The sequence below is a fragment of the Stegostoma tigrinum genome, chromosome 33 (genome assembly GCF_030684315.1).
Source record: "Stegostoma tigrinum isolate sSteTig4 chromosome 33, sSteTig4.hap1, whole genome shotgun sequence".
Taxonomy (NCBI): domain Eukaryota; kingdom Metazoa; phylum Chordata; class Chondrichthyes; order Orectolobiformes; family Stegostomatidae; genus Stegostoma; species Stegostoma tigrinum.
In genome coordinates, this window is record NC_081386.1 from 34776170 (window position 1) to 34801067 (window position 24898).

Here is a 24898-nt window from a genome sequence, read left to right on the forward strand (position 1 = left end):
TTGCGTCACTTCCGTCATTTGCACGTTTCAGCGTTTTGATTTCATTATTATTCATAATTATTTAATATTTCTGTTTCCAATAAACTACTTTTGTGTGAAAAATACTTTCTGAAAAATAACCGATTATATTGTGTCGCCACGCGCATTCTACGACACATCACCGCGCGATAAAATAGTCCCGGCCCGGAGAAATCAAATAGTGCCCACAAACATCGGGCGTTTTTTCGGTGCAAAGAGGGTCTTTCGTCTAGTTATGTGTTACATGGTTCTGCGAGATCCGAGCCGGAATGTGCCGGCTGTGGTGGTCCGTGCTGCCAGCGGTGATTTTCCGAAAGAAAGTTTGCGGCGCCCCATATTTAAGGGCGCGGCGGTGATGGGTTCTTCCTTTTCCGGGCGTCGCCGTCGGGAGGGCGAGCAGTGGCGGAGATGGTGAGGAAAAAGCCAAAGGCAGTGGCTGTGAGACCGTGAATAACCCACATTTCAGCCGGACCGGTTACAGCGGCACATGGCGCTGCCTTCACAAATACTACGTTTTATAATAGATAAATAAATGCGTTCTCCGTGAGGGAGCGAAAATAAGTCCCGGGGCGGCCATTTTCTCGTGGTGTGGGGGAGGGGGAGACACGTTGTCTCCTGTAACCCACAGATGGATCACAATGTGGTTCTTACCCTTCCCTTGGTTAAAACTGAGTGGATGGATTCTTTTCGGGAAGTCTTCCAAAAGAAATGTGTTTATTTGAGCCATCGTTTCATACTCCCGTTTTTCTTCATGTTAAAGTAGGTCTGAATAGTTAAATGATAAAAGATTTGCCGACACCGGAATAGAGATAGTAGGAGCTGCAGATACTGGAGAATGAGCTAACAAGGGGTAGAGCTGGATGAACACAGCAGGCCAAACAACATCAGAGGAGCACAAAAGCTGATGTGAAGGGTCTAGGCCTGAAATGTCAGCTTTCTTGCCCCTCTGATGCTGCTTGGCCTGCTGTGTTCATCCAGCTGTACACCTTGTTATCTCTTATTGTAGACTCTGGAAAAGAAATCGCTGGAGAAGTTAAGTGCATGGAGAGAAAATAGAAACGCTTTGATTCCAGTGACGACTCTTCAGAACTGGACTTGAACGTTCACTGTTTTCATTCCAGAGTTGCTGCATTTTTTTGAGGAAATTCCAGTTTATAATTAGATGGATGTTTGGTTTTGTAACGTTTTTATGGACCAGCGCTGACAGGATGGGCCAAAGGGCCTTGTTCTGTGCTGTAAAACTCACTAAACTTTTCTGATCACCCAGGTGAAGCTTTGCTGAAACCAGTCTATTTTCCTCTTGAGTATTTCTGCTCAATTTTTTTTGATTTAAAAACATTAATTAATTAACTTTTCATGTTGGTTGATTTCTCTTCTTGGTTGTCATAGGTCATTACCCATGAGCCTTAGTAAGACAAAGTAAATTTTCAGTGCTTTTAGTTTGAACTTTGAGGTTTTCGTAATCTGATCGCTTATGGGAGAGAATGACCTTTCTGTTTCGTCTGATATTTGAGTTGGTGTGTTTGTGTTTTAAAAGCTCATTTAATGAGCATGGTATAACATAGTGTGGAGCTGGAGGAGCACAGCAGGCCAGGGCAGCATCAGAGGAGCAGGAACATTGACGTTTCTGGCTGGGACCCTTATCTAGAAATAGGAGCTTTGGAGAAGGATTTTCCTGCTCACGTGATGCTGCCTTGCCTGTTGTGCTCCTCCAGCTCCACATTGTTGTCTCTGACTCCAGCATCAGCAGTTCTTAATATCCCATTAATAATGGTGATTTTTGAGTACTGACAAAGGAGTGAATGTAGTTTATTAGATACTCAAATGTTTCAATTGAGCAGCATCTAGTGAGTCACTTATCCTAAGAAAAGCACCTGTGGTGCTGCTTGAAAGTCAAAACTGAAGTGCCCGGAATGAGATGTTCTAATGAATAGAATCCTAGAAACCCCTCAGTGTGGAACAAGCCATTCGGCCCATTGAGTCTACACCGACCCACTGACGAGCATCTCACCCCAAAATCCCTGTAACCCTACATTTCCCTTGGCTAATCTACCCAGTTTTTACATCCCTGGACACTGGAGCAGTGTAGCATGATCAATCTACCGAATCCACACACTTCTGAACTGGGAAGGACCCCATGCAGACATAAGGAAAATGTGTAAACTACTCCAGACAGTCACCTGAGAGTGTTATCAAATCAGTGACCCTGGTGCTGAGAGACAGCAGAGCTAGCAGCTGTGCTGCCAGAGCACCAGACTCCTCCTATAATGTACCTCAATAGCTAACTTTAAAAATTATCTTTCAGGCTTGTGCTCGACCATTAATAACAGTGTACAGTGACAAGGGAGAAATATCAGGCAAAAATGTTGTTATGCCTGCTGTTTTCAAGGCTCCAATCCGGCCAGATATTGTGAATTTTGTTCACACAAATCTACGCAAAAACAATAGACAGCCGTATGCTGTGAGTGCAGATGCAGGTAAGATATATTGGTTTTGTGAACGATGCCTGATATGACACTGTGATCTTTTCCCTTTGGTTAGTCCATGTGAGTTCAAAAAGTTTGCCTCTGTAAAACACAAAGTGACGTTAAGTACTGTTTGTGTTGACTGGCATTTCTACTTTGGATGAGTAGCTGGGTAAGACATTGTGGAATGGCTCTGTGGCTGTCTCTGTTAACCAGTACTCTTCTGCTCATCCAGAGCTTAATGTTTTGCTGTAGTGGGTGCTGAAAATCTGAAATTAAAAACCAAATATGTCAGAACATTGCGGTTAGATAACGTTTGTGATGGTGGTAATTAAAGAAAGTTCAGATTAAAAGTGTCTCTGAAAAGTTAACTGTCCACTGATGTACCCTGTTGTGCAAGTTCCTAGTTTTTTCTGTTTTATGGCTTTAACTAAATTGAATTTGGGGTATTGAGTTTGTTACTTCTAAAACAGGATTGAAAGTACAGTAATGCTATTGCATTTGGAAACTACTTTCTACATTCAGTTTGGTGTCAGATTTGCCTTCATTCCTATACTGGCAGCATTCCAAAAATACAAAACCAGGTTTGGGCAGATTTTTTTTTGACAATGCAGTTAACATTTTGAACAGTGGAATTATCATATCATAAAATCCCTACAGAGTGGAATCAGGCCCTTTGGCCTAACAAGTCCACAATGATCCTCAGAACATCTCACCCAGACCCATCCCCCAATAGTACTTTGAGACTTTTTTTTTGAAAAAGACATGCTGGAAACCCAGATCTATGGAGAGAGGAATAAATACCTCTTTAAAAGATGATTTGAAAGAAGTTTCAATATGCTTAAGGAATCTATTTGGATAGATATTATATACTTGTGCAGTTTTGGGAAGTTTAGGACCAGAGAGTATAATGTAAAAGTTAGAACCAGACTTTTCAGGAGTGACATTAGGAAGCACTTCCATGTAGTGTTGTGGAAATTTTGAATAGCTACTGATACAACATCAATTATTAGTTAGAAATCTGAGATTGATGAACTTCTGTAGCCACAAATGGAGGGATATTAGCCACTGGTAGATTTATGGAGTTCAGGTACAAATATGAACTCATTATTGGAGCAAACTTGAAGGACAAAATGGCCTATTCCTGTTCCTATATTCTTGTGAAAGGAGAAGACAGGTGCCATATTTAAGATTATGAAAATCTGTGGTAGGCTAGAGATGGATGATGCTCCCATTTTGCAGAACGGTGATGCTGCCAAAAGTAGGGACTTATAAACATGAAATTCTGAAAAGGCTCAAAGGAATTCTGTAGAAACTTGTTTTCCTGGAGTATGGTTGTATATGAAAGTGGCTTCTTTTGGATGAGTGAATTTTAGAGGAAACTAGATGAACATGAGAAATAACAGGATAAAATAGGCTGAGATGGTGCGAGGTGGCACATTAACAAGGGCATTGTGCAGTGATGTGAATACCTGTTTTTGGGTTTGCACAGTCTTTGTGTAGGATTCGTTTCGATTTTCAATTTGCTGAATACTGAAAGTCCAGTACTTCTGGGTACTAATTGGAAATTCACTTGTAGCCTCTATAGGTTAGTCAATGATTTGGTTTGGAAATTTGCTCAATTGTTTGCATTTTACATAAATGTTTGTTTTTCAGGTCACCAAACCAGTGCTGAGTCGTGGGGTACTGGCAGGGCTGTGGCTCGTATTCCCCGTGTCCGGGGTGGTGGCACTCATCGTTCTGGCCAAGGTGCTTTTGGAAATGTATCCTGTTCAATGTGCAAAATCAAACGTTGCCAAGTGTATTGTGTTCCCACAATCCTCTTTTATGTTCTCACCTTTTAAGCAGGCACTCATCATGTATGGTTTTATTGCTGTGATGGTGTAATTTGCGTCTTACACTGTGCACAGTGGCAGTTGCCTTCTGTCATTACACTGGTGCAGGAGAATGACGAACAATGAAGTCTGAGCAATGTGGATGTTCAGGTTTTATTTTTGAAATAGTTATGCACCTTAACCCACATTACAGATGTGTCGTGGTGGGCGTATGTTTGCTCCTACAAAGACTTGGCGCCGTTGGCATCGCCGAGTGAATGTGACCCAGAAGCGATATGCCATCTGTTCTTCTCTGGCTGCATCAGCCCTCCCTGCTCTGGTCTTGTCCAAAGGTAAGATTGAAACACATTTAATGAAAGCAATATATTTAGTTCAACCTTAGTGGTTAGTGCGCCAGTGAATTTTGGTTCTTGAAATGCAAGAGACCAGGGAGGTTCCCCCCCCCCCTCCCAATGGCTTCCATCATTGTATAGTGTTGGCTATAGTATGTTATCTAGAGTGCAGTGACAAGGTAAACAAAATAGAAAAGACTTTGGAGTTGGTGTTATACAGTAACTAGATAATTGTGCAATGGATTTGTATCCAGGCAACTTCTGAATAAAGTGAAAGTTGGAGTTTTTCTTCAATGCTTGCCATCAAAGTGAGTCGTTCTAGAATTAAAAACACAGCTAGTGGGCTACTTGAACTGCTCAAATTTGTCCTGGTTTCAGAATAATTACTTGGAGTAACGTGCATGCATGTGAATTTAAGTGGCATGACAGCAGAAGATATTAATGGGATTGGCAGAGCTTACTATATGTTGCTAATGGGACAGTATTGTGGGTCTTAAATTATGTGGATTTTACAGCCAGCCTGCTCCTTGGGGTGTATTTTAAAACATGCTACAGTTTTATGGATTGGTGCTTTGAAACACAAGAGCTTGCAATGATGCTGTAATTTGCGTCTAACACTGCGCACAGTAACAGTTGCCTTCTGTTATTACACTGGTGCAGATATATGATGATCATTTGTACCTGAGCAGCTCCTGATGTGTTAATGGATATTTTCAAATTTGCGTGGGCATTTAAGCCTTTCTCAACAAGGCCACTTAGGACTAGCGGATCTTTGTTGCACCCTGTATCATGGAGTTTTAAAGGCAGTCAATTTGTCTCATTGTTATGATGCTGCTTCTTGGCTTTTCCTTTAAAATATTATGTTCTTTTTCTGTTCGTCACTGTTTCTGGTAAGAAATTCCACGATCTGAGAATCTTTTCCATAATTTCTATAATCTTAATCTGATCATGGTTCATTTTATTGTTTCTTAACTGGTTTGGCCACATCTGGACTATTGTGTCCAGTTCTGGTTGCCTCTTTACAGGAAAGATGTGGAAGCATTGGGAAAGGTGCAGAGGAGATTTACCAGGATGTTGCCTGGAATGGAGGGAGGGTCGTACGAGGAAAGGTTGAGAGCACTAGGGCTTTTCTGTTTAGAATGACAAAGGAGGTGAAATGACTTGATAGAAGTGACCAGTGTGATTGGAGGTATAGGTAGAGTGGACAGCCAGCGACTCTTTCATAGGGTGGAGGTAGCTATTACGTGGGGGCATAGTTTTAAAGTGAGTGGAGGTAGATATAGGGCAGATGTCAGGGTCTTTTACTCAGTGGTCGGGATGTGGAATGTGTTACTGGAGGGGGTAGTGGAGTCAGCCTCATTTGGGGCATTTAAGCGGCTATTAGATAGGCATATGAATGATACTATAAGGTGGGTTGGAAGTTAGATTGTAGGATTAGGGTAAAAGTTTGGCGCAACATTGTGAGCCAAAGGGCCTCTACTATGCTGCACTGTTCCGTGTTCTATGTTAACATGAGACATGAATGGCAATATTGTTTATGAATAGGGGTTAGGTGGGAAATATTCTGCTTTGACCAGTTCTGATTTTGATCTTCGTCTGCTTTTGGAGTCATGTCTGCAATTGACGAGAGAAATCTGACCAGATATACAACTTACTGCAGGTCATCGCATTGAGGAAATCCCAGAGCTCCCACTTGTGGTTGAAGATAAGATTGAGAGCTACAAAAAGACAAAGGAGGCTGTTTTGATGCTTAAAAAGCTGAAGGCTTGGAATGATATCAAAAAGGCAAGCAATTTTTCATCTCCATGACAGTGATACACTGCGAGAGAGGAAGAGATTTCACTTCTGGTCCTTGTTTCTGATGACTGACTGACTATTTTGAAGATCTGATCTAAGTCGATTTTTCAGAAAAGCATGTTATTGGTATTTGGAATTAATCAAAGGAAACTTTTTCCTCCTATATAGGTTTATGCTTCTCAACGTATGCGTGCTGGCAAAGGTAAAATGAGGAACCGCCGTCGTATCCGGCGCAAGGGTCCATGCATTATCTACAATGAGGACAACGGTGTTGTAAGAGCTTTCAGAAACATCCCAGGTAATCCTGTCTGGAGAGTTTGCAGTTTGTTGTCTACTAATGAGCAGGAGTGTACCTTTTGTTTTAGATTTTTGTTAATACAAATAATTTGCTTGCTTGCTGTGAATTGACTTTAATTACAGCGTTGGAGGAAGGTCAAGAGTACGATTCAGTAACTAGTTAGCTTTTAAATACTGAGAGCAGTTACTCTTCAGTCTGGGAGAATGATGACATTCCACTTCATGGTCCGTGTTTTTGAGAACTTGTGATATGAGTGGAAGTTCTGACTTCAGTGGCAGTAGAGAGGTATTGCATACTGTGGCTGGAACCATTTTTGTAAGCCTTTTGTTACCTAAGGCTGTGTAAGAAGTTACATTTTTCATTTTGTAAAAAAAAAAATTCTCTTCTGTGGCTCTGCTCATTCTCGGAGAAAGCTGTTTTGTATACAGGCCCTGTCCGTGTGGCATGGGTGAGTTTGTGCTTACAAAACAAATCCATTGCTATCGGTATTATAATGGTCTATTGCAATGTTGTGAAATGACATGAGTGAATGTAGACCATTTTCATTGAAGAATCTAATGCTGCTTTAAATTGTCTGCTGTAGGCATAACTCTTCTCAATGTCAACAAGTTAAATGTCCTAAGACTTGCTCCTGGTGGCCATGTGGGGCGATTCTGCATCTGGACAGAGAGTGCCTTCCGCAAGCTGGATGATCTGTATGGAACTTGGCGCAAACCCTCCAAATTGAAGATTGGATACAAGTAAGGCTTTGCGATATGATGAGAAGCCCCTCTTTTAAATTAGTTTTTATGAATTGCCTTTTCAATTTCCTCCATTATGTGGGTACTGCAACTTTACCAAAATGGCAGTTACAAGTATAGAGTGGTCCTGTCATGTCTGATATGCACTTTAGGTAACCCAGAAGGTTGGAGGTCACTTGTTGCACTTCTACCCTGTTGAAATCACCGGCTTTTCTTTAATCCCCTTGAGAATAATTGGGAGACATTTTGTAATCTTGTGACAATGATGAGATTCCACTTCATGGTCCGTGTTTTTGACTGTGAATGATATTGTTGGAAGTTCTGATGTGTGACAAAAGCAGGAAGTTAACATTAATACAGATTGTCCAGCACTACTTTAAGTTGAGAATTACTTTGGGACAACCTGGATACCTAATAAGGCACTAAATGTATAAAAGCAAGATGTTGGAAATCTGAAATGAAACAATGCTGGAGAACCTCTGATCTGGTAGCATCTGTGGAGGAGGAAACAGTTGCTGTAATTTTTAATTCGGTGTGACTTCAGATTCTTCAGAATCTTCCATGGCTTCTATTCACATGATCTTTTCTCCCCTGCATCAATTCTTCTAGTGGTTTAAATTTAATTTAATTTTTAGTTCTTGCTATAACTACTGGTTTTTGTAATCAAATCCAGCCTTCCTATTCACAAGATGACAAACACAGATCTGAGTCGTATCATGAAGAGTCCAGAAATCCAGAAGGCTCTTCGTCCTCCAAAGTAAGTTGAAATGTTTCGGTTGGGAATGAATACAAGTTTGTTGGAGTTAGGTTATTAACTCTCCTGCAATTTGAGACAATGATGAAATTCCACTTCATGGTCCGTGTTTTTGATACTTTATGATATTAGTGGAAGTTCTGATGTCTGAGTTGTAACCTAGGGCTGAGGTTGGGATGTGAGGAGAGAGTATTCCAGGCATGCTAAACTGTGTAAGGATTATTAATAGAAACTTTGAACTAGCCTGGCATGGCCTGTCATCCATACATAGTGGAGTGTCACTCCTCCCTCTGATTGCAGTTTACTGATTTATGCTTTTTTTTGAGAGCAGCTTTGGTCATGTTCTGTTTAAACTTTCCAATGTGCACGTCCCTCTGCTTTGTTTCATTTTGTAAGCATTGAACTCCTTTTCCTGAACTTGTCGCTTTACTGTCAATGATGTCTGAGCTGAGATTTTTCATCTCTTACACAGCAAAAAGATTGAGCGCAGAGTCCTTAAGAAGAACCCATTGAAGAACTTGAGGATCATGATGAAACTGAATCCATATGCCAAGACTGCGCGGCGTCGTGCAATTCTCCTGCAGGAAAGGAATGTGAGTGGCCAAGTACATAAAGTAGCTGCTTTCTGGGATCGGTGATTTTTTTAATTGCATGAAACACTTTTAATTACCTGGTCTAGACTTTGTACTGAGATTTAACAGAATAGCTGTTTTGAGGTTTGTCCTCTAAAGAATTCAAACAGGCCAATGATGAATTGGCAGTAATTGCACTCAGAAAATGTTGGGCATTATTAGTTTCCACTGTAGCTCTGAGTATAGCCTAAATGATTTGATTACATTTCTTACCAATGAGAAGTTCTTGCCAGAAAGTATGCAAACATTTCTGTGATAACAAAGTGTGGAGCTGGATGAACACAGCAGGCCAGGCAGCATCTCAGGAGCACAAAAGCTGACGTTTCGGGCCTTAAGGGTCTAGGCCGGAAACGTCAGCTTTTGTGCTCCTGAGATGCTGCTTGGCCTGCTGTGTTCATCCAGCTCCACACTTTATATTTACGGATTCTCCAGCATCTGCAGTTCCCATTATCTCTGCAAACATTTCTGTTCTGAGTTTAGGATACTATACAGAGTGGTGACAATGGTACAAAAGTCTGGAAAAAATGTTTCTTATTCAGGTTTGAATATTTGAGCCCCCCCCCCCCCCCCCCCCCCCGAAACTGGTACCAGTTGTTTGTTTTTTTTCTAATCTTCTAGCTTGTGCTGAACCAGTTAGATCTAAGAATATTTTAGATTTTATTTTAATGTTTGCTTTAACCTGACTGGTGGACGTTTTATATTAGTAATTTCAAGTGGTGCAGGGATCCTTTGTAAGCAGTTCACTGCCAAATCACAAACATTTTAACTATTGCAGCTCTGCAGCTGCAGTTTTAAGATGTGAATTGGGGATTAATTGTCAGACTAATTTTGATTTTGTTTTCCCCCCCCCCCCGCTTCCTTTTCAGCGCAAAGCCAATCTGGAAAAGAAGCAAAAGGCAGCAGCATAAACCTAAAGCTCCTGTATTAAAGGCATGCACACACATTGCTGTGTGGATTCGGTTTAAATAAAATCTATTTAAAATACGTACATTTATGCAGTCTTTCCTGTTGTCCAGCTAGGTGGTTTCATCACATTTGTACTTAACACAGATCAGGCAATACAGATGTTGAACTGGATTACTGATATTTTGTACTGTTTGTTTTCCCATTACTGGTTGAATGACATCAGAAGTATTGCCAGACTTTTGAAAAGATGTGGGGAAGTGACTATGAGCTGGTTACTAGTTTTTTTTTAAGTGGTTCTGCTATTTGGCATCTTGTCACTTGGCAGATATGATCATGCAATAGTATTGCACGGGTGGAAGCCATTTGGCCACTCCCATTTGTTCTGGTTGGTAGGTGTGTCAAACTAATTTCTTTCCACCCTTTCAGGCAGTGCACACTCTAATTTGAGGGATGACATTGTTGAACTTTTCCAAACTCTTCAGTGATTCATACCTCTTACAAGGTAACGAGAGACATGGATGGAGTCAGTAGCCAGAGACTTTTCCCCAGGGCAGGATTGACTGCCACGAGGGGTCATAGTTTTAAGGTGTTAGGAGGAAAGAGGAGACGTCAGAGGGAGGTTCTTCACCCAGAGAGTGGTGAGCACATGGAATACTTTGTCAGTGGTAGTCGTGGAAGCAGAGTCATTAGTGACATTTAAGTGACCGCTGGACATGTACATGGACAGCAGTGAATTGAGGGGAATGTAGGTTAGGTTATTTTAGTTTTGGATTAGGATTATTCCACAGCACAACATCATGGGCTGAAGGACCTGTACTGTGCTGTACTTTTCTATGTTCTCTGATTTTTGAATCTGTTGGTATTATCCTGTCAAGGACAGGATTTTGAAAAGTTGTTTCAGCTTAAATTTCTGTTCACGTTCTGTTCCATTCAATGTCCATTTCTAAATCACTTGTATGGTACTGCCAAGCTTGCTGTTACAGTACTACTCATCACTGTATTCTACCTTTGTAAAGGATTCTGGAGACTGTTGGTGCATTTGTCCTGTTTGTTTAATGACCCATAAAGATGACTTTTCTATTTGTCAGACTCAAAATGCGATGTTCTTCTAATTGATTTGCAAAGTAGCAAAATATAGACAAACAGGAAACTTTAAGGTCACATTATGATCATTTATTGCAACATCCAATTAATGATGACTTTAGCAGGAACACAGTTTGAAGGGAGTTCTGAATTACACACTTTCTCACATTATACACAATTCTAGCAGTCAACAATATTTTCTTACATCATTTGTACTTAAAGATTGTCTGATTTTAGTGTACTGCATGTCTCTTGTCCCTAGTAGTTTTCCAGTTTGGTTTTCAGAATTTCTACAAAACAAGAATCTTGGAATAAGCTGTCAGCTGGCTGGCCATCTAACAGTTTCATGTTGAATAGTAAGTGGAGGCACTCTAATTATACAGCTTTCTAGCTTGTAATACAGATTTTGTGGTAATGTCCCTGCCTCTGAGCCAGGAGATCTGGGTTCATTTCCCATCTCTTAAAGGTGTGTAGTATCTATGAACAGGTGGAGTTGTCGGGGTGGGAGCTGTGCCATGGGGGGAAAATGTGGTCTATGGAGCCCTTCAGAGTCCATATTTTGAGACAGCTGCAAAACATTAAAAGCAGAAGGTGTGCTGTTGTGAGCAGAATGTAGTTTGGTAAATGTTAACCCTAAAACAGACTGGTGAAACTATGAACACAGACCTTTTTTTCCCCTCTAAGTACTATCTTTTTACATGGCAACACGTTTTGATTTAGGGTGGTATAATACACCCATTTGAAAAAGGGATCTGTTAGTCAAAAATTTTTGAAGTGTACTGAAATAGGGTGTGTCCAGTTAAATATTCAGGGATTCCCTTTCTTCCCCCACCACTCTTTCTCCCCCCCCCCCCCCCAACCTTTTCCAGGATATAACAATTCTAGCTTCTGCTTTATTTTATTGCTGCCCCTTGACAATTTAGGAAGTGAGCTAACTAGTCACTAAGAAGAAATGTGTGGGAATCACATAATTGGCTTATTTTGGCACATACAAATAGCCAGGCTGCATTAATGATTTATCTAGTGACTGGTTCTTGTGTAAATCCATTCTGCTACTGACTAAATACCACTTTGTTTAAACTGGCTGACAAAAATGTCAATGAAGTTGCAATTCCCTAACTGATCAGGCAGGGCAAGAGTTTCACATTTATGATTTGCTTCTGAGAATTGAAAGGATACTTGCGTACTTTGAGTGATAAGAGTTCTATTCCTACTATTTTGGTAATTCCTTTTGGTGAACAGTGAATCTAATTAAATCCAATGCAGTTACTATTCCAGCTGTTCACTGGTGCCTAACATTAAGATTGCTGTAGCTGATTTCAAAGACTGATATTCAAATGTGAGCAGAACACAGGCTGCTCAGTTGTAAATTTCATTAAATGAAGAAAAAAATGCACGTTGTGGTATCATTTAATAGTCATTTTTAAAAGTACTATTTTCCCCCCCATATGTACCTCAGAGCTAAATGCATCAAAGATCCTTGAAATTAGATGTGAACACTGAGTTGATGCTCAGGACTGAAATTGGATAGTACAGGATGCTAAATTGCACACAACTGTACTCCTCCATTTTATAATCCACTCTTAAAAATGATTCCAAGTTCAAACATTTACTATTTGTATGGTTATTTATATACCAGCAACTAAATGCATTTTCACCAGTGTTGTAATTGGGATTGAAACAAGGTACTTCTGTTTTGGCACAATCCTATCAGGGAAAGAACAGAACTCTGCTAACTAATCAATCTGTGCAGTGAGATTAACAGATTACTACTCCATGCTTCAACTGACTGCTGTAATTTGTAAGCACGTCCAAGTATCCATTAACTTTTTTTTTGCAACCTTCCACCAGTAAGTCAATGTTTGCTTTATGAAGTCTGAGGAACAACACTTGTTTACTTTTATTGCCCACAACAATTTCAGGTCTAAAGATTTACTTAATTTTTTGAGACTATGTTGCCATTTGCACCTCATTTCTTGTCTTATGACCAACACGCTTCTGCACTGCATTATCATCACCATTATTGTTTTTTAAAAACTTATCTGTCTCTGACACTAGACTTTAACTGTCTATGTACTCATTCTTTTTAGTCTGACAACCCTGAAATATTAACTTTACAAACACTGCCTAAAGAATATTTCTAGGAACCACAATTTTTTTCTAATGATCTGGTCTTTACTACTTTACTATCACCTCTTCTAACAGACCTTGTGTATATAATGTCAACAGACTAGTAATACAGTTTAGTATGAAGCCAGAAGTCTGTGTTCAACTTCCATCTGCCCCAGAAGTGCCATGTCTCAAAAGGATAGTTTTAGGAAAAAAAACGTAAGATTGACTTATGGCTTTAGTGAGTGGTGATCACCAGTCATCCAGTAGACAGCATAGTGATCATGTCACCAGGAATTCAGAGGTGCAGGCTAACGCTCTAGGGCACAAGTTTAAACTCCACTGCAGCTGGTGGTATTAAATTCAAATTTAAATCTAGTATTAGTAATGGTGCCTTTGAAAGAACAACTTGTAAAAACCCACTGTGAACCTAATGTCATTTAGGGAAGGAAATTTGCCATCCTTACCCTATCTGGCCCACAAGTGATAGATATTTAGTCTGTTCTGGATCAGTGATAAATGCTGGCCTTGCTCCAGACACCCACATTCATGTGACCAGTGGAATTGATCCTATCCACAGATGGGAGTAAGTACTCTGAACAGAGACTTTCAAACTAAAGAGGGAAGAGTTAAGTGGTTGTGAGTGTAATTTGTTCAAAATTCTTAAACCTTTTGGTGCTATTTCATTTTATTCTGATGGTATTTGGGCTTGAATCTTGGAAAGGGTCCCCCTGTAATAATTGGGCTTAATGCAAGCTGATCTGATTCAAACCATATGCAATGTACTAAGTTATACATTAGATTTTAATTTTTATTATCTTATGTTCCCTTTGATTCAGTGCAAGGAAGATTCACTGCATGCTATATTCAATATCTTCCCCTCTGGCTCAGCAAGTTTTTTGTCTTGCCACTCCCACCAAGAACTCCAGCAAAACCCAAAGAGTTTCTGCTAGCAATTTAATAACGATTTCCCAATCTGACTGTACAGGGTGAATCTTTGGTGGAAATAAAAGCCCAGCTCCTCCTGACTATTGAGGGGATAGTAGTGAACAAATGAATGGCTAGTATTAAGGATGTAATAGAAATCAGGGGAAAATGTAATTTTACTCAGTTCTAGTTTCTCACTTGCAGTGAGTTGTATACAAAAGAAATAGGTATTTCTTATATACCTATTGGATCATTGCCAGTTAAGGGAGGATAGCATATGTACCTTCCTCTTAAAGGATGAGTTTTAACCCTGAGCATAGTGGGATGTCTCCACAATCATCCACTAAATTGGGTAGTAGAATGGTTTTCTGCTGATCGAAGAATGAGATGCCCCATTCCCTTTAGTTCTTAAACTTAGCCCCACTCAAAACTTTATGAATTCCTATTGACAAATTCTAACAATTGAAGGGCAGTTAAATTTGGCTTTTTTTTAAAACAGACATCTTTCCCTTAAGTGAAAGTACATTTTTAAAATATCTTTAGAATTATTTATGGGACAGAGGGATAGTGATGAGGTAATGTTAGCAGAAACATCCATCAGTTTGCTGCACAAAGAGGACACATTTAGCAGCTTGAGCATCTACACTGTAGGAGTATGTGTTGGTGTACTCGGCTGCTTCAGGCCAATAGTTGTGCACAGCCAACCTGCAAAATCCACCTCTTCTCCCTCTGATCGTTTGATGAAAGCATGAGCCTGCCACAAAATAAGATGTTGATCATTAGCATCATAGATTCATGAGCATGAGAGCAGGCCCTTGGGCCCAACTCTCCTGTGCCAACCACATTTCCTAAACCAAACTCGTTACATTGGGCCCATATCCCTCTAAACCTTTCCTATCCATGTAATTGTACCAGCCTATCATTTGCTCTGCCAGCTCATTTTTTATACACACCACCCTCTGCAACCTTTGCAAAGACCTTGTTAACATCCCCATAGACAAGAGGAGCATTACCTCATCAAAAAGCTCAATCTTATTTGTGAGACATAGTTTCCCATGCGCAAAGCTATGCTGACTATCCCTAAACAGTGCTTGCCTTTCCAAATGCATGTAATCCTGTTTCAGAATTCCCTTCAACAACTTAAACTTATCCAGTGACGTTAGTCTCAATGGCCTGTAGTTCCCAGACTTCACTCTGAAGTCAGTCTTAAATAATGGCACAACATTAGTCATCCTCCAGCATCTCACCATGGCTGTTGAGACTTTTCATCCCTCTTAATTAAGTCATAACAGCAGAGCAGACAAGAGGGTTATGTCTTGTGGCCCAGTGGTAGTGACCCTACCTCTTGGACAGGAAGTCCATGATCCTGGAGGTGGTGTCACATCCAAACAGATGGATTAAAATAACTTGGAGGCTGTCATTTGACCCACAGAACTTTCCTCAGCCTTTTATTGTTTTCATTTTCAGGTCCAATTTTTATAAACCACCATTACAGCAGCTTTTCCTATTGAGAATGGTTAAGAGATGAAGAACTTCAGTTAGATCGCCAGATTGGAGAAGTTAGGACAAGGAAGTTTTCTTTGAAGAAGGTTGAGAGATTTGGTAAAGCATTCAAAATCTTGAATGGTCTGGCTGAAGTAACTAAGTGTTCCCATTGGTTGGAAAGAGGACATATTTGGGTAAATGATAAAAGAAACAATGGAGACAGGAAGGAAATCTTTTTCATGAGGCAAATGGTGAGGATCTGAAATGGATTTCCTGAGATACTGATGCATTCAAACACCAATTTTATTATTATTAGAAAAGCAGAAATATGCAGGGCTGTGGGGAGAAGATAGAGGGCACCAAGTGAATTGCTCCTTTGGAGAGCTGGCATGGATATGATGGGTGGCAAGGCCTGCTGTGTTTCAACACATTCTGGTGATTGTTCCTGCAGGGCTTCCAGAAACCCCAGTTCTTTAACATTCATCTCCTGGTTACCAATCTGTTCCCAAAGAAACTTTTTCAAAATATTCCTATTAAAACCCATCATTATAACCAACCAGTGGGATCTTTGGCTATGAGGCATCACATTTGAGCCCAATGCTATCCTTACACAATGTCTCCAAATTAGGAATAGGTTTAAACCCTACAATTGTTACTTTTAAAGAATCTACGAACAACACCTCCTGCTTAGTTCCCACACTCCAAGAGAGTCTCTCAGCCATCGACTGAGGGTCAACTAACACAAAACAGACTGAAGCATCCCTGCTTACTACTCCTGAAGAAAGTGCCTTGTATATTCATTTTTTTAAAAGTTTTGTTATTCATGACAACTTTGTAATGTTTACTTGTAACTTGATCCAAAAACCACATCAGCAATAGATCAGTGACTCACTCACCATAAGCTGCTTCAGGTCTGCTCTTTCCGCAGGATTCTTTATCAAACTTTTAAATAAAAAATAAAGACACTGTCAGATATTAAACAAGAATCACAGAATCCCTACAGAGTTCAAACAGGTCATTTGGCCCACTGCACTCACACTACCCCTCTGAAAACTATTCCACCCAGACCCACCACCCCCACCCTATCCTTGTAATCATGGACTTGCAGTGGCTAATCCACCTAGCCTACACACCTTCACACTGAGAGGAAACCGGAGTACCCGAACAGTCGCCCGACGGTAAAATCAAACCCAAGTACCTGGTGCTGTGAGACGGCAGTGCTAAACACTGAGCCACTGTACTGCCCTGTGCATTTAATTCTACATTTTAAAAAATCTTTCTGAAGCAAAAGAGCCACTTGATCAGCATGTGTTTACCATTGTAAGCATTCACTCCTATCACAGGCACACCATAGCAGCAGTGTGTATTATCTACAAGATGCATTGCAGCAACTTACTGAGACTTCTTAGACAGCACCTTTCAAAACCACAATCCAAACCACATAGAAGGACAAGCTCAGTAGATACACAGGAACACCACCCCCTGCAAGTTTCCCTCCAAGGCACTCACCATTCTGACTTGGAAATATATCACAGTTGCTGGGTCAACACCCTGGAACTCCCTCTCTGATAGCATTGTGAATGCCCCTACACCACAGGAGCAGCAATGGTTCAAGAAGGATGCTCACTATCATGTTCTCGAAGGCAGCTGGGGACAAATAGCAAATAATGGCTTTGCCATTGACAGTCACACCCTGTGAATGAAATTTTAAAATGCAGATATTGGCATGGCAGGTTCTCCCTTGCTGTTCTCTACATCCTTGAAGCTGCCAAAGAGATGGACACTGAGACAAGGGCAGGTTTCTCCAAGGAAGAGAAATTAGTGGATCTTCTACCTGAGTGACCTGAGCATGGGAGCCAACTATCACAGCTTCAGATAGTGCCACAGCAAAGATGGAACAAATGGGTGGCATTAGAAGAAACAGGAAATATCCTTACAAATATAACATTGCAGAGCATTCTGTTGGAAGCAAAGTATACACTGGAGATCACATCAGCCAGTGCTATCACTGTGGAGTAAAAAGGCAGTGAGTCCAAGTCCCAATCCAGGGATTTCAGCCCAGAATTCAGGCTGACTGTCTAGTGCTGTCCTACGTGGATATTATCAGAATGACTGGAAAATCCCATTTACCCTCTCAGGTGGATCCAAAAGCTACATGTCACTGTTTTGAAGACCAGCAGGAGTGTTCCCCACTGCCTTAGCCAATACTTCTCCTATGATTAGTTTCACTAAAACAATCTTTCTGCTTATTATATTGGTGTTTACAAGCGTTTACTGTGTTCAAGTTGACTGTTATGTTCCCTATGTTACAAAGGTAATTATACTTTAGAAGGAGGTAAATGCTTTTGCAGTAACTAGAGGTTGCGAAATGTTCTCTCTCCATAAAACTAAACTATCAACATCCTTACTATGACCCCACCCCACCAAATATTGCATAAACGCAGACCCCTCCGTAACTTCATGTCAGCTCTGATGGACAATCATCCAGACTGGAAATGTTAGCCTCGCTTTCTGTAAATGGATGCTGCCCGACCTGCTGCAATCTCCAGCATTTTGTGTTTTCAGTCTCTCTACAATCATCTCGGCCCCTAGCTTTTCTTCAACTCGTAATTCTGGTATCTAGCCACTAGAGGGAGGTGTTGGCTGAGAGGAGACTACTGTGCATTCACCGTTTTTATTTTCCAGTCTTTATTCAAATTCTAACCACAAAACTGTAGATGAGGAACATGGAGCAGATTATTGGTACGTAGTTTGGGAGGAATTTTCCTGGCTCTACAGTTTCACTGTATTAATTTGCATTTAACAGAATTTACAGCAGAGAAACTGACCTTTTGACCTCTGGGTCCCTGCTCTTGTTGGCCTATGGGTTTTATCCTCTCCTCTTCATCTCATTCCATCAACACCAACTTTTACCTTTTTCTCTCATCTGTTTTCTTCTTACCTTCAATTCTTTTAAAAGCATCCAAATTAGTCACCTCAAGTATTTCTTGAATACAGTTTCACAAGATGGTTTTCCTAAACTCACTACGTCAAAGTGAGAATCTTATTCAATTTTAATTAAAAGGAGTATTTCTTTCCTGCAAGTTCTCCGACACCAGAAAGACAATTTAATCCCAGGCCGACACATGCTCCTGGACAGTTTTGTTTTTATTCATTCACAGCATGTGGTGTCACTGGCTAGGCCAGCACTCATTGCCTGTCCTAGGCCACAGCGGGGAAGGATGGCAGTTTCCTCCCCTAAAGACATTACTGAACCAGATGGGTTTTCCAGGCAATCAATGATGGTTTCATGGTCATCATTAAACTCTTAACTCCAGATTTTTAATCAAATTCAAATTCCACTATGTGCCACGGCAGGATTCAAATCTGGGTTCCCAGAAATGTTTCCACTGATTCTGGGGTTAATGGTCAAGTGATAGTAACCAGACCATCACCTCCCCTGCAGGGGAAAATACTCGGGTGAAAATGTGAATTTACTACAGAGAAACATGTTCCTAAAGTTGTTGCTGCGTACCGTCCACCCTGATAGGTTCACAAGCATGTTTCCTTGTGGGTCTCCCACTCCACCATTAGTTCAGTGTGACCCTCCTGAGAATCAGGAGGACACGCCAACATGCACAGATCACATGACGCAAGCAGCATGGAACAGCTCAGCATCAAAATCCCTGGTTTATCAACATGCCTGACTGACCTGAACACACTGCTGTCCTTGCTCCGATAAAGACATAAATCTAACTTTCTGATCTTTGCACAAGCAGTTTGGCAATCAAAGTCATTCATTGTGTATGAACTTCTCCATTTTTTCCTCTGATGTGATAAGGTACTATATAAATGCAGGTCCTTCTTTCACTATCACTTCATCCATTTTGAAAGAACAGCAAAATTTTTTTTAGTGGAAATGAAATATAGTTCGGTTCTACTCGTTGCTCCTGTTGAAGGTTGGTCAGTGATGAACCTTCCCAGGGATTCCTGCAAACTACATACAAGAACTGAATGTTCCTCTCAGAATTTCTCATTTCCTGTGAGGAGGTACGGTGTCAGTCCAGAGGAATGTGCCCCAGATCAGGAAGTGAACCCATGAATCTCACACAGCCACTCCCTCCACCAGGACCATGAGGCTTTTCATCATTAATAACTCACTCACCATTTATTCACAAAGTCCTGGAATTCTTCACTAAATACTCCAGTTGGCAATTTAGGGGGTGGCTGTAAATGGAATTAACAGATAAATAATTTTATAAACAAATACAGAAATGGATAGAAACACTGTTTGTAATTAACGTAGGCTTAAAGTATGTCAGAAAGCCAGCAAATTGACAAAATGTGTAGCCTTTCTGACACCAAAAGACACATCAAGACTCTGAAATTCTGCAGTTCGTATTTTCATTATGTTCATTCTATTTACATGTGGCCAATAATGCTTATTTCCCTCAAGTGACTGTCACATGTTCGTACATTGGTCACCTCACAGCGAGCAATGCCATGGGGGATCTGCACATATCCACAGGAGGAGCACAATGATGTTCAAGTGCTATCCACGGTGAGCAAAGACACAAATAGGAGGTGGTCATTCAGCCCCTCAGCCTGTTCTACTATTCCCTCGGATCATGGTTGATCTGCACCTTAATGGGATTTACTCGCACTGGCACAATGTCCCCATACCATCAAAAATCTATTCATTTTATCGTGAAAGGAGCCCAAGCTCTCACCATCCACACTGAGAAAGTTTCTGACTTCAACCTTCCTTTCTGTGAACACAGGGACCAAGAGAAATCTTGGACTGGATTACATTTTGGGGGCAAGGGTGAGGGAGGTGGGATGCAAAGTGCAGGGTCTGGTTAGTCCTGCTCCTGCCACCCCAATTCCTATACAACAAAGAAGAGGCCCTTCAGCCCATTAAGTCTGTGCCAACCCATTTACACTCAGTTCACTTTCCAGCACTTGCCCCACAGACTTAAATATTATGACATTTCAAGTGCTAAAGATTGTTAGGTTTCCCATTTCAACTACTTTCACAGGCAGCGAGTTACAGGGCCCCACAATCCTCTGGGTGAAAAGGTTTTTCCTCAAGTCCCCTCTGAACCTCCTGACTTTTACATTAAAATTATGCCCCCTTGTTATTGACCCTTCACCTAGGAGGAGCAGCTGCTTTCTACCCACCCTGTCAATGCCCCCCCAATCTTATACACCTCTCTCAGGTCCACTCTCAGCCTTTTCTGCTCTAAAGGAAAACAATCTATATCCGACCAGCTTCTCTTCATCACTGAAATGCTCCATACCAGGCAAATCTCCACTGCACCCCCTCCAGTGCAGTCACCTCCATCCTGTAGTGCAGCGACTAGAACTGCACACAGTACTCCAACCCAACCAAAGTTCTGCACAGCTCCAACATAAGTACCCTTCCCTTATAATCCAGGCCACGGCTGATAAAGACAAGCATCATATATGCTGCCTTAACTACCCTATTAGCCTGTCCTGCCACCTTCAGGGATCCATGGATGAGTATCCCAAGATCCCTTTGTTCTTGCCATTCATTGAACACTCCCATGACTTGTTACTTCTCCCAAAATGCATTGTCTCAATTTTCAGGGTTACATTCCATCAGCCACTGATCTGCTCAAGTGACTAAACTATCTCTATCAGCCTGTAAACATCAGACCTTCTTTCTCACTATTAGCAACTGACCAACCTTTGTGTCTTCACACTTAGCAAGACACGGCCAATACTCACTCATCTCAATCCACGTGGACAAGGAGAACCACCACTTCGACTGGGACAACACCAAGATCCTGGGACAGGCAGAGACAGGCACGAGAATTCCTGGAGGCATGGCACTCCACGAAGCTGGCTATTAATAAACACATTGAACTCGACCCCGTATACATTCCACTACGGAGGAAACCCGGAAGTGAGGCAATCCATTGCTATGGATCCCAGAGTTTAAAAACCAGGCGGGAAAACACACCAACGCTTCAGAGGCTGTTACCCAGCACGGTAACGAAATGTCTGCAGAACAACAAACCAGCACGGCGAGCCCACCAACCTCAACATCCACAACCCGAGCTACAGATCTACTCCAAACCCTTACTTAGCAATCTCCCACATTCACATCTACATTGTTTGTATATCTCATGAATAAGGGGCCCAGTACTGATCCCTGTGGTACACTACAGTACACTGGGACTCAGTCATACCACCTCTCTCTAGTCTCCTGTCACTAAGCCAAATTTTGAATCCAACTAGCCAAGTTATCCTAGATCCCATGTGCTTTTATCTTTTCTCATATCAGTGTCCCATGTGGGTCTGTGTCAAAGGCTTTGCTGTAATCCATATAAACTACATGAACTGCACTACCCTCATCCATACATCTGTGCACCTCAAAAAATTCTATCAAGCGTTTTAGGCACAATTTCCCTCTGGCAAAGCTGCATTGATTATCTCTGATCAAACCTTGCCTCTCCAGTGGAGACTAACTATTTCAGAATTTTCTCCAGTCGTCTCACTATTACTGATCTGTAATTGCCTGGTTATTCGCTATCTATTGCTTGAAAAGCAGAATCACATTCACTGTCCTACAGTTCTCTGGCACCACCCTATGCTTAGAGAGGAATTTAAAATTTGGGTCAGGGTCCCCGTAATTTCCTCCCTCATTTCCCACAGCAACTCGGGGTACAAGTCATCCAGATCTGACGATTTGTCCACTTATAAAACTGCCAAAATCTCTAGCGCCCCCTCATTTGCTGTGTCAAGAAGCTCAGTGTCACTCTCCCTGAATTCTATATCTACATCATCCTTCTTCCAAGTAAAGACAGATGTAACATACTCGTTTAACATTCTACCAATGTCCTCCAGCTCCACGCATCAATCTCCCCCAAATCACTAACCGGTTCTAGTCTTTCCCTGGATACTCTCTTCCCCTTGGTTCTTCAATTCCAACACAACCTCAGGAGCTAATTACCCTGCTCGGTTCTACCAGCATTTTCTGCAATTCTTTTTTGTTTTTTCACTTGAATCTTGATTGACTCTTTGCCGCCTGCGAGTGTTATCAGGATATCCGTCTGCTTCCGCTTGATCTTCTGGAATTCAGGCAGCGCTGAATACTGTCCAAGATAGATTTTTATTGGACAAGGAAATTTATACAGAGTACGGGGCATCCAGGCTGCCTGAAACATTTTAACCATGTGAAAGGAGCAGGGACCTGGTTATAGAATGGACAAGTCAGTCTGCTGTCAATGCCAAATCTGTTGTTCGATTTTAGATTAGTGAGTGGAAGGCTGTTCATGTGGAATATAAAGACCAACATAGGTCAGTTGGGTGAAATGATCATAATAAATGTGTCATCTCACCAGCCACCTGCCCAATTTCTTCCTATTCCAGAGTGAGAATTACCATGAAAAATAAAACGAGACGAGACTCTCAGCACGACCCAGTCAGTGAAAGGTGGGAATTGGAAAAAGGTGGGGGACTGACCTCATTCACAATGTAATCCAACAGTTCGAATATTGCCATTGGGGGCCGACAATCGCCACCAAAAGCTGTAGAGAGAAATGATCAATTTAAACAGACGGAGGGGGGAGACTGGAAATCTGTTTTGTCAAATTGTTTAATTCAACAACAACTGACCAAATTACTCCCAACCGTGTCCCAGCGCTGCGTTACCCCAGCGATACTGTCCATGTATCCCAGCGCTGCGTTACCCCAGCGATACTGTCCATGTATCCCAGCGCTGCGTTACCCCAGCGATACTGTCCATGTATCCCAGCGCTGCGTTACCCCAGCGATACTGTCCATGTATCCCAGCGCTGCGTTACCCCAGCGATACTGTCCATGTATCCTAGTGGTCTCTAACTTCAAAGATGTGGATGTCTTTGTAAATGATGGGAAATGAGAAAACAACTGAAACTCACCGCTCCCTGGACGTCCTGGTGGTTGAGGGTTAGGTTCTGAGGTTGAAGAGTCCTCTCCCATGCGACAGCCAAAGATCTGTTCAAGTTCCTTAGCATCAGGTGGAGGAATTGGATACCTTCCAATGGCCATCTCCACCAGAGAGAGTCCCATACTCCAGATATCGGACTGAACAGAATAATGTGTCCCCTGGAGTCTTTCAGGCTGAAAAACACAGTCAAAATAAAAAGAGATGATGAGGGAAGTTCCTTGACTCTTGGCAACATTTGGCCCATTGTGCTTTTGCTGGCTCTTCGAAAGAGCTTTCCAGTTTATCCCACTCACTTGTTCATTCCTCCAAGTCCCACAAGACACTCAATCATTGTATCAGGGAAGGGTAGTAATTTGAACCTGCTTTTCCCATCTCACAGGGATAACTGACACAAATCCTTCCAAACCCAAAACACATCATAAACATATCCAAAGAGTTATGATTGGCTAATTGGCCTCTGGCACATTATCATTGACACGAAGTGAAATGGCTAATTAACATATTAATTAATGTCAAGTCAAGGATATTTTTGCAATAGATTGATTGGAAACAAAATATAAAGTCACCAAGCACATTTTTATTCAGTTTGTTTAAGTGTTTTTGAGAGTTTCTGGAGTCAGGAATCATCTGGTAGCAAATATTTTCTTCCTTTAGGTGCTGGGTTTCTCTAGGCAGAAACTAGCCCCGAAAGTACAAGAACAAATCCAGGAGCTTCTGGACACAGAATCTCTCTTCTATCTTTTCCCAAATCACTCAGACCCACAGAAAAACACCACAGCCTGATCAGGTACAGTGAGCTCTGTTTGCAATTCTTGGATCGTTATACTTTTTGGGAGAGACTCTGAACAGAATCTGGTAACTTTACAGCTGGAGTAAAGCAAGTTTCTAATTGTAAATCCAAGGAAGTCACCAGGGTAAATGCTTCCATTTCCCTCACAACATCAGAATTCCCTGATCCCTGCAGAATGTTTTCTGCATTTTCCCGATCTTCCTGCAGATTTCAGTGTTTAGATTTTAAGGATGTATCTTCTCTGGAGATAACTGCAGAGGGGATATAGCCTCAGCAGCGTCACTAAGATCAGAGCGGACCTGTAATAACAGAACTGAACTTACTGACATGTAAGATCTGGTCCCAACAAAAGAGTTCGCCATAGAGTCGATGAGCTGCCCACTAACCCCAAAATCACAAAGTTTGATTTCACCACGTGAATTCACCAAGATGTTTGAAGGTTTAACATCTGGAAAAGAGACAAATTTAAAAATACAAGAAAGGATACATTTCTGGTTTACTTTAATTGGTTACTTGCAAAAAGCAGCATCATAAATAACATTAAAAAAAACTGCACAACTTCCAATACATGAGAAAGCTAGGAAGCAAATGTCACAGCAAAGTACAAATTTAACAGAGGAGAGAACTGTCACTCAATATAGCTTGGATAGTTTGATGAAAGATGAATAAATAAATGAGGGGACATTTGCACATTTATCTCGATCACAGTATGAATGTATGATCTAATTTTCACCTGAATGAACGAGCACTGACTGTTCAATTAGAGATCAGAATCAGCCCGCAGGCCCTGA

General features: G+C 41.4%; 2 protein-coding genes and 5 non-coding genes across 7 annotated transcripts in view; 6 read left to right on the forward strand and 1 right to left on the reverse strand.

Annotated features, from left to right (window-relative positions):
• Positions 1–333: 333 nt before the first annotated feature.
• On the forward strand, positions 334–9859 carry rpl4 (ribosomal protein L4). The gene is made up of 10 exons (XM_048563031.1): positions 334–429; positions 2324–2495; positions 4140–4246; positions 4512–4650; positions 6311–6435; positions 6616–6745; positions 7329–7485; positions 8159–8242; positions 8712–8832; positions 9738–9859. The coding sequence occupies exons 1-10, from the start codon at positions 427–429 to the stop codon at positions 9777–9779; spliced, it is 1080 nt and encodes a 359-aa protein (XP_048418988.1). The 5' UTR covers positions 334–426; the 3' UTR covers positions 9780–9859.
• Positions 4355–4454, forward strand: LOC125467405 (small nucleolar RNA SNORD16). Its single transcript, XR_007250632.1, has one exon. It is a non-coding gene; the product is annotated as a small nucleolar RNA SNORD16 (small nucleolar RNA).
• On the forward strand, positions 5239–5338 carry LOC125467406 (small nucleolar RNA SNORD16). The gene has a single exon (XR_007250633.1). It is a non-coding gene; the product is annotated as a small nucleolar RNA SNORD16 (small nucleolar RNA).
• Positions 6944–7015, forward strand: LOC125467402 (small nucleolar RNA SNORD18). The gene has a single exon (XR_007250629.1). It is a non-coding gene; the product is annotated as a small nucleolar RNA SNORD18 (small nucleolar RNA).
• On the forward strand, positions 7743–7814 carry LOC125467404 (small nucleolar RNA SNORD18). The gene has a single exon (XR_007250631.1). It is a non-coding gene; the product is annotated as a small nucleolar RNA SNORD18 (small nucleolar RNA).
• On the forward strand, positions 8317–8387 carry LOC125467403 (small nucleolar RNA SNORD18). Its single transcript, XR_007250630.1, has one exon. It is a non-coding gene; the product is annotated as a small nucleolar RNA SNORD18 (small nucleolar RNA).
• Positions 9860–11708: 1849 nt separating the features above from the next.
• The window catches only part of map2k1 (mitogen-activated protein kinase kinase 1), a 55243-nt gene continuing 42053 nt past the window's right edge, over positions 11709–24898 (reverse strand). Inside the window, exons 6-11 of the mRNA XM_048562717.2 lie at positions 24431–24555; positions 23289–23490; positions 22852–22916; positions 19526–19587; positions 16278–16323; positions 11709–14650 (exon numbers count right to left, since the gene is read on the reverse strand). Of these exons, the coding sequence (XP_048418674.1) occupies positions 14537–14650; positions 16278–16323; positions 19526–19587; positions 22852–22916; positions 23289–23490; positions 24431–24555 (614 nt within the window). The 3' untranslated portion in view covers positions 11709–14536. The remainder of the gene's footprint in view (positions 14651–16277; positions 16324–19525; positions 19588–22851; positions 22917–23288; positions 23491–24430; positions 24556–24898) is intronic.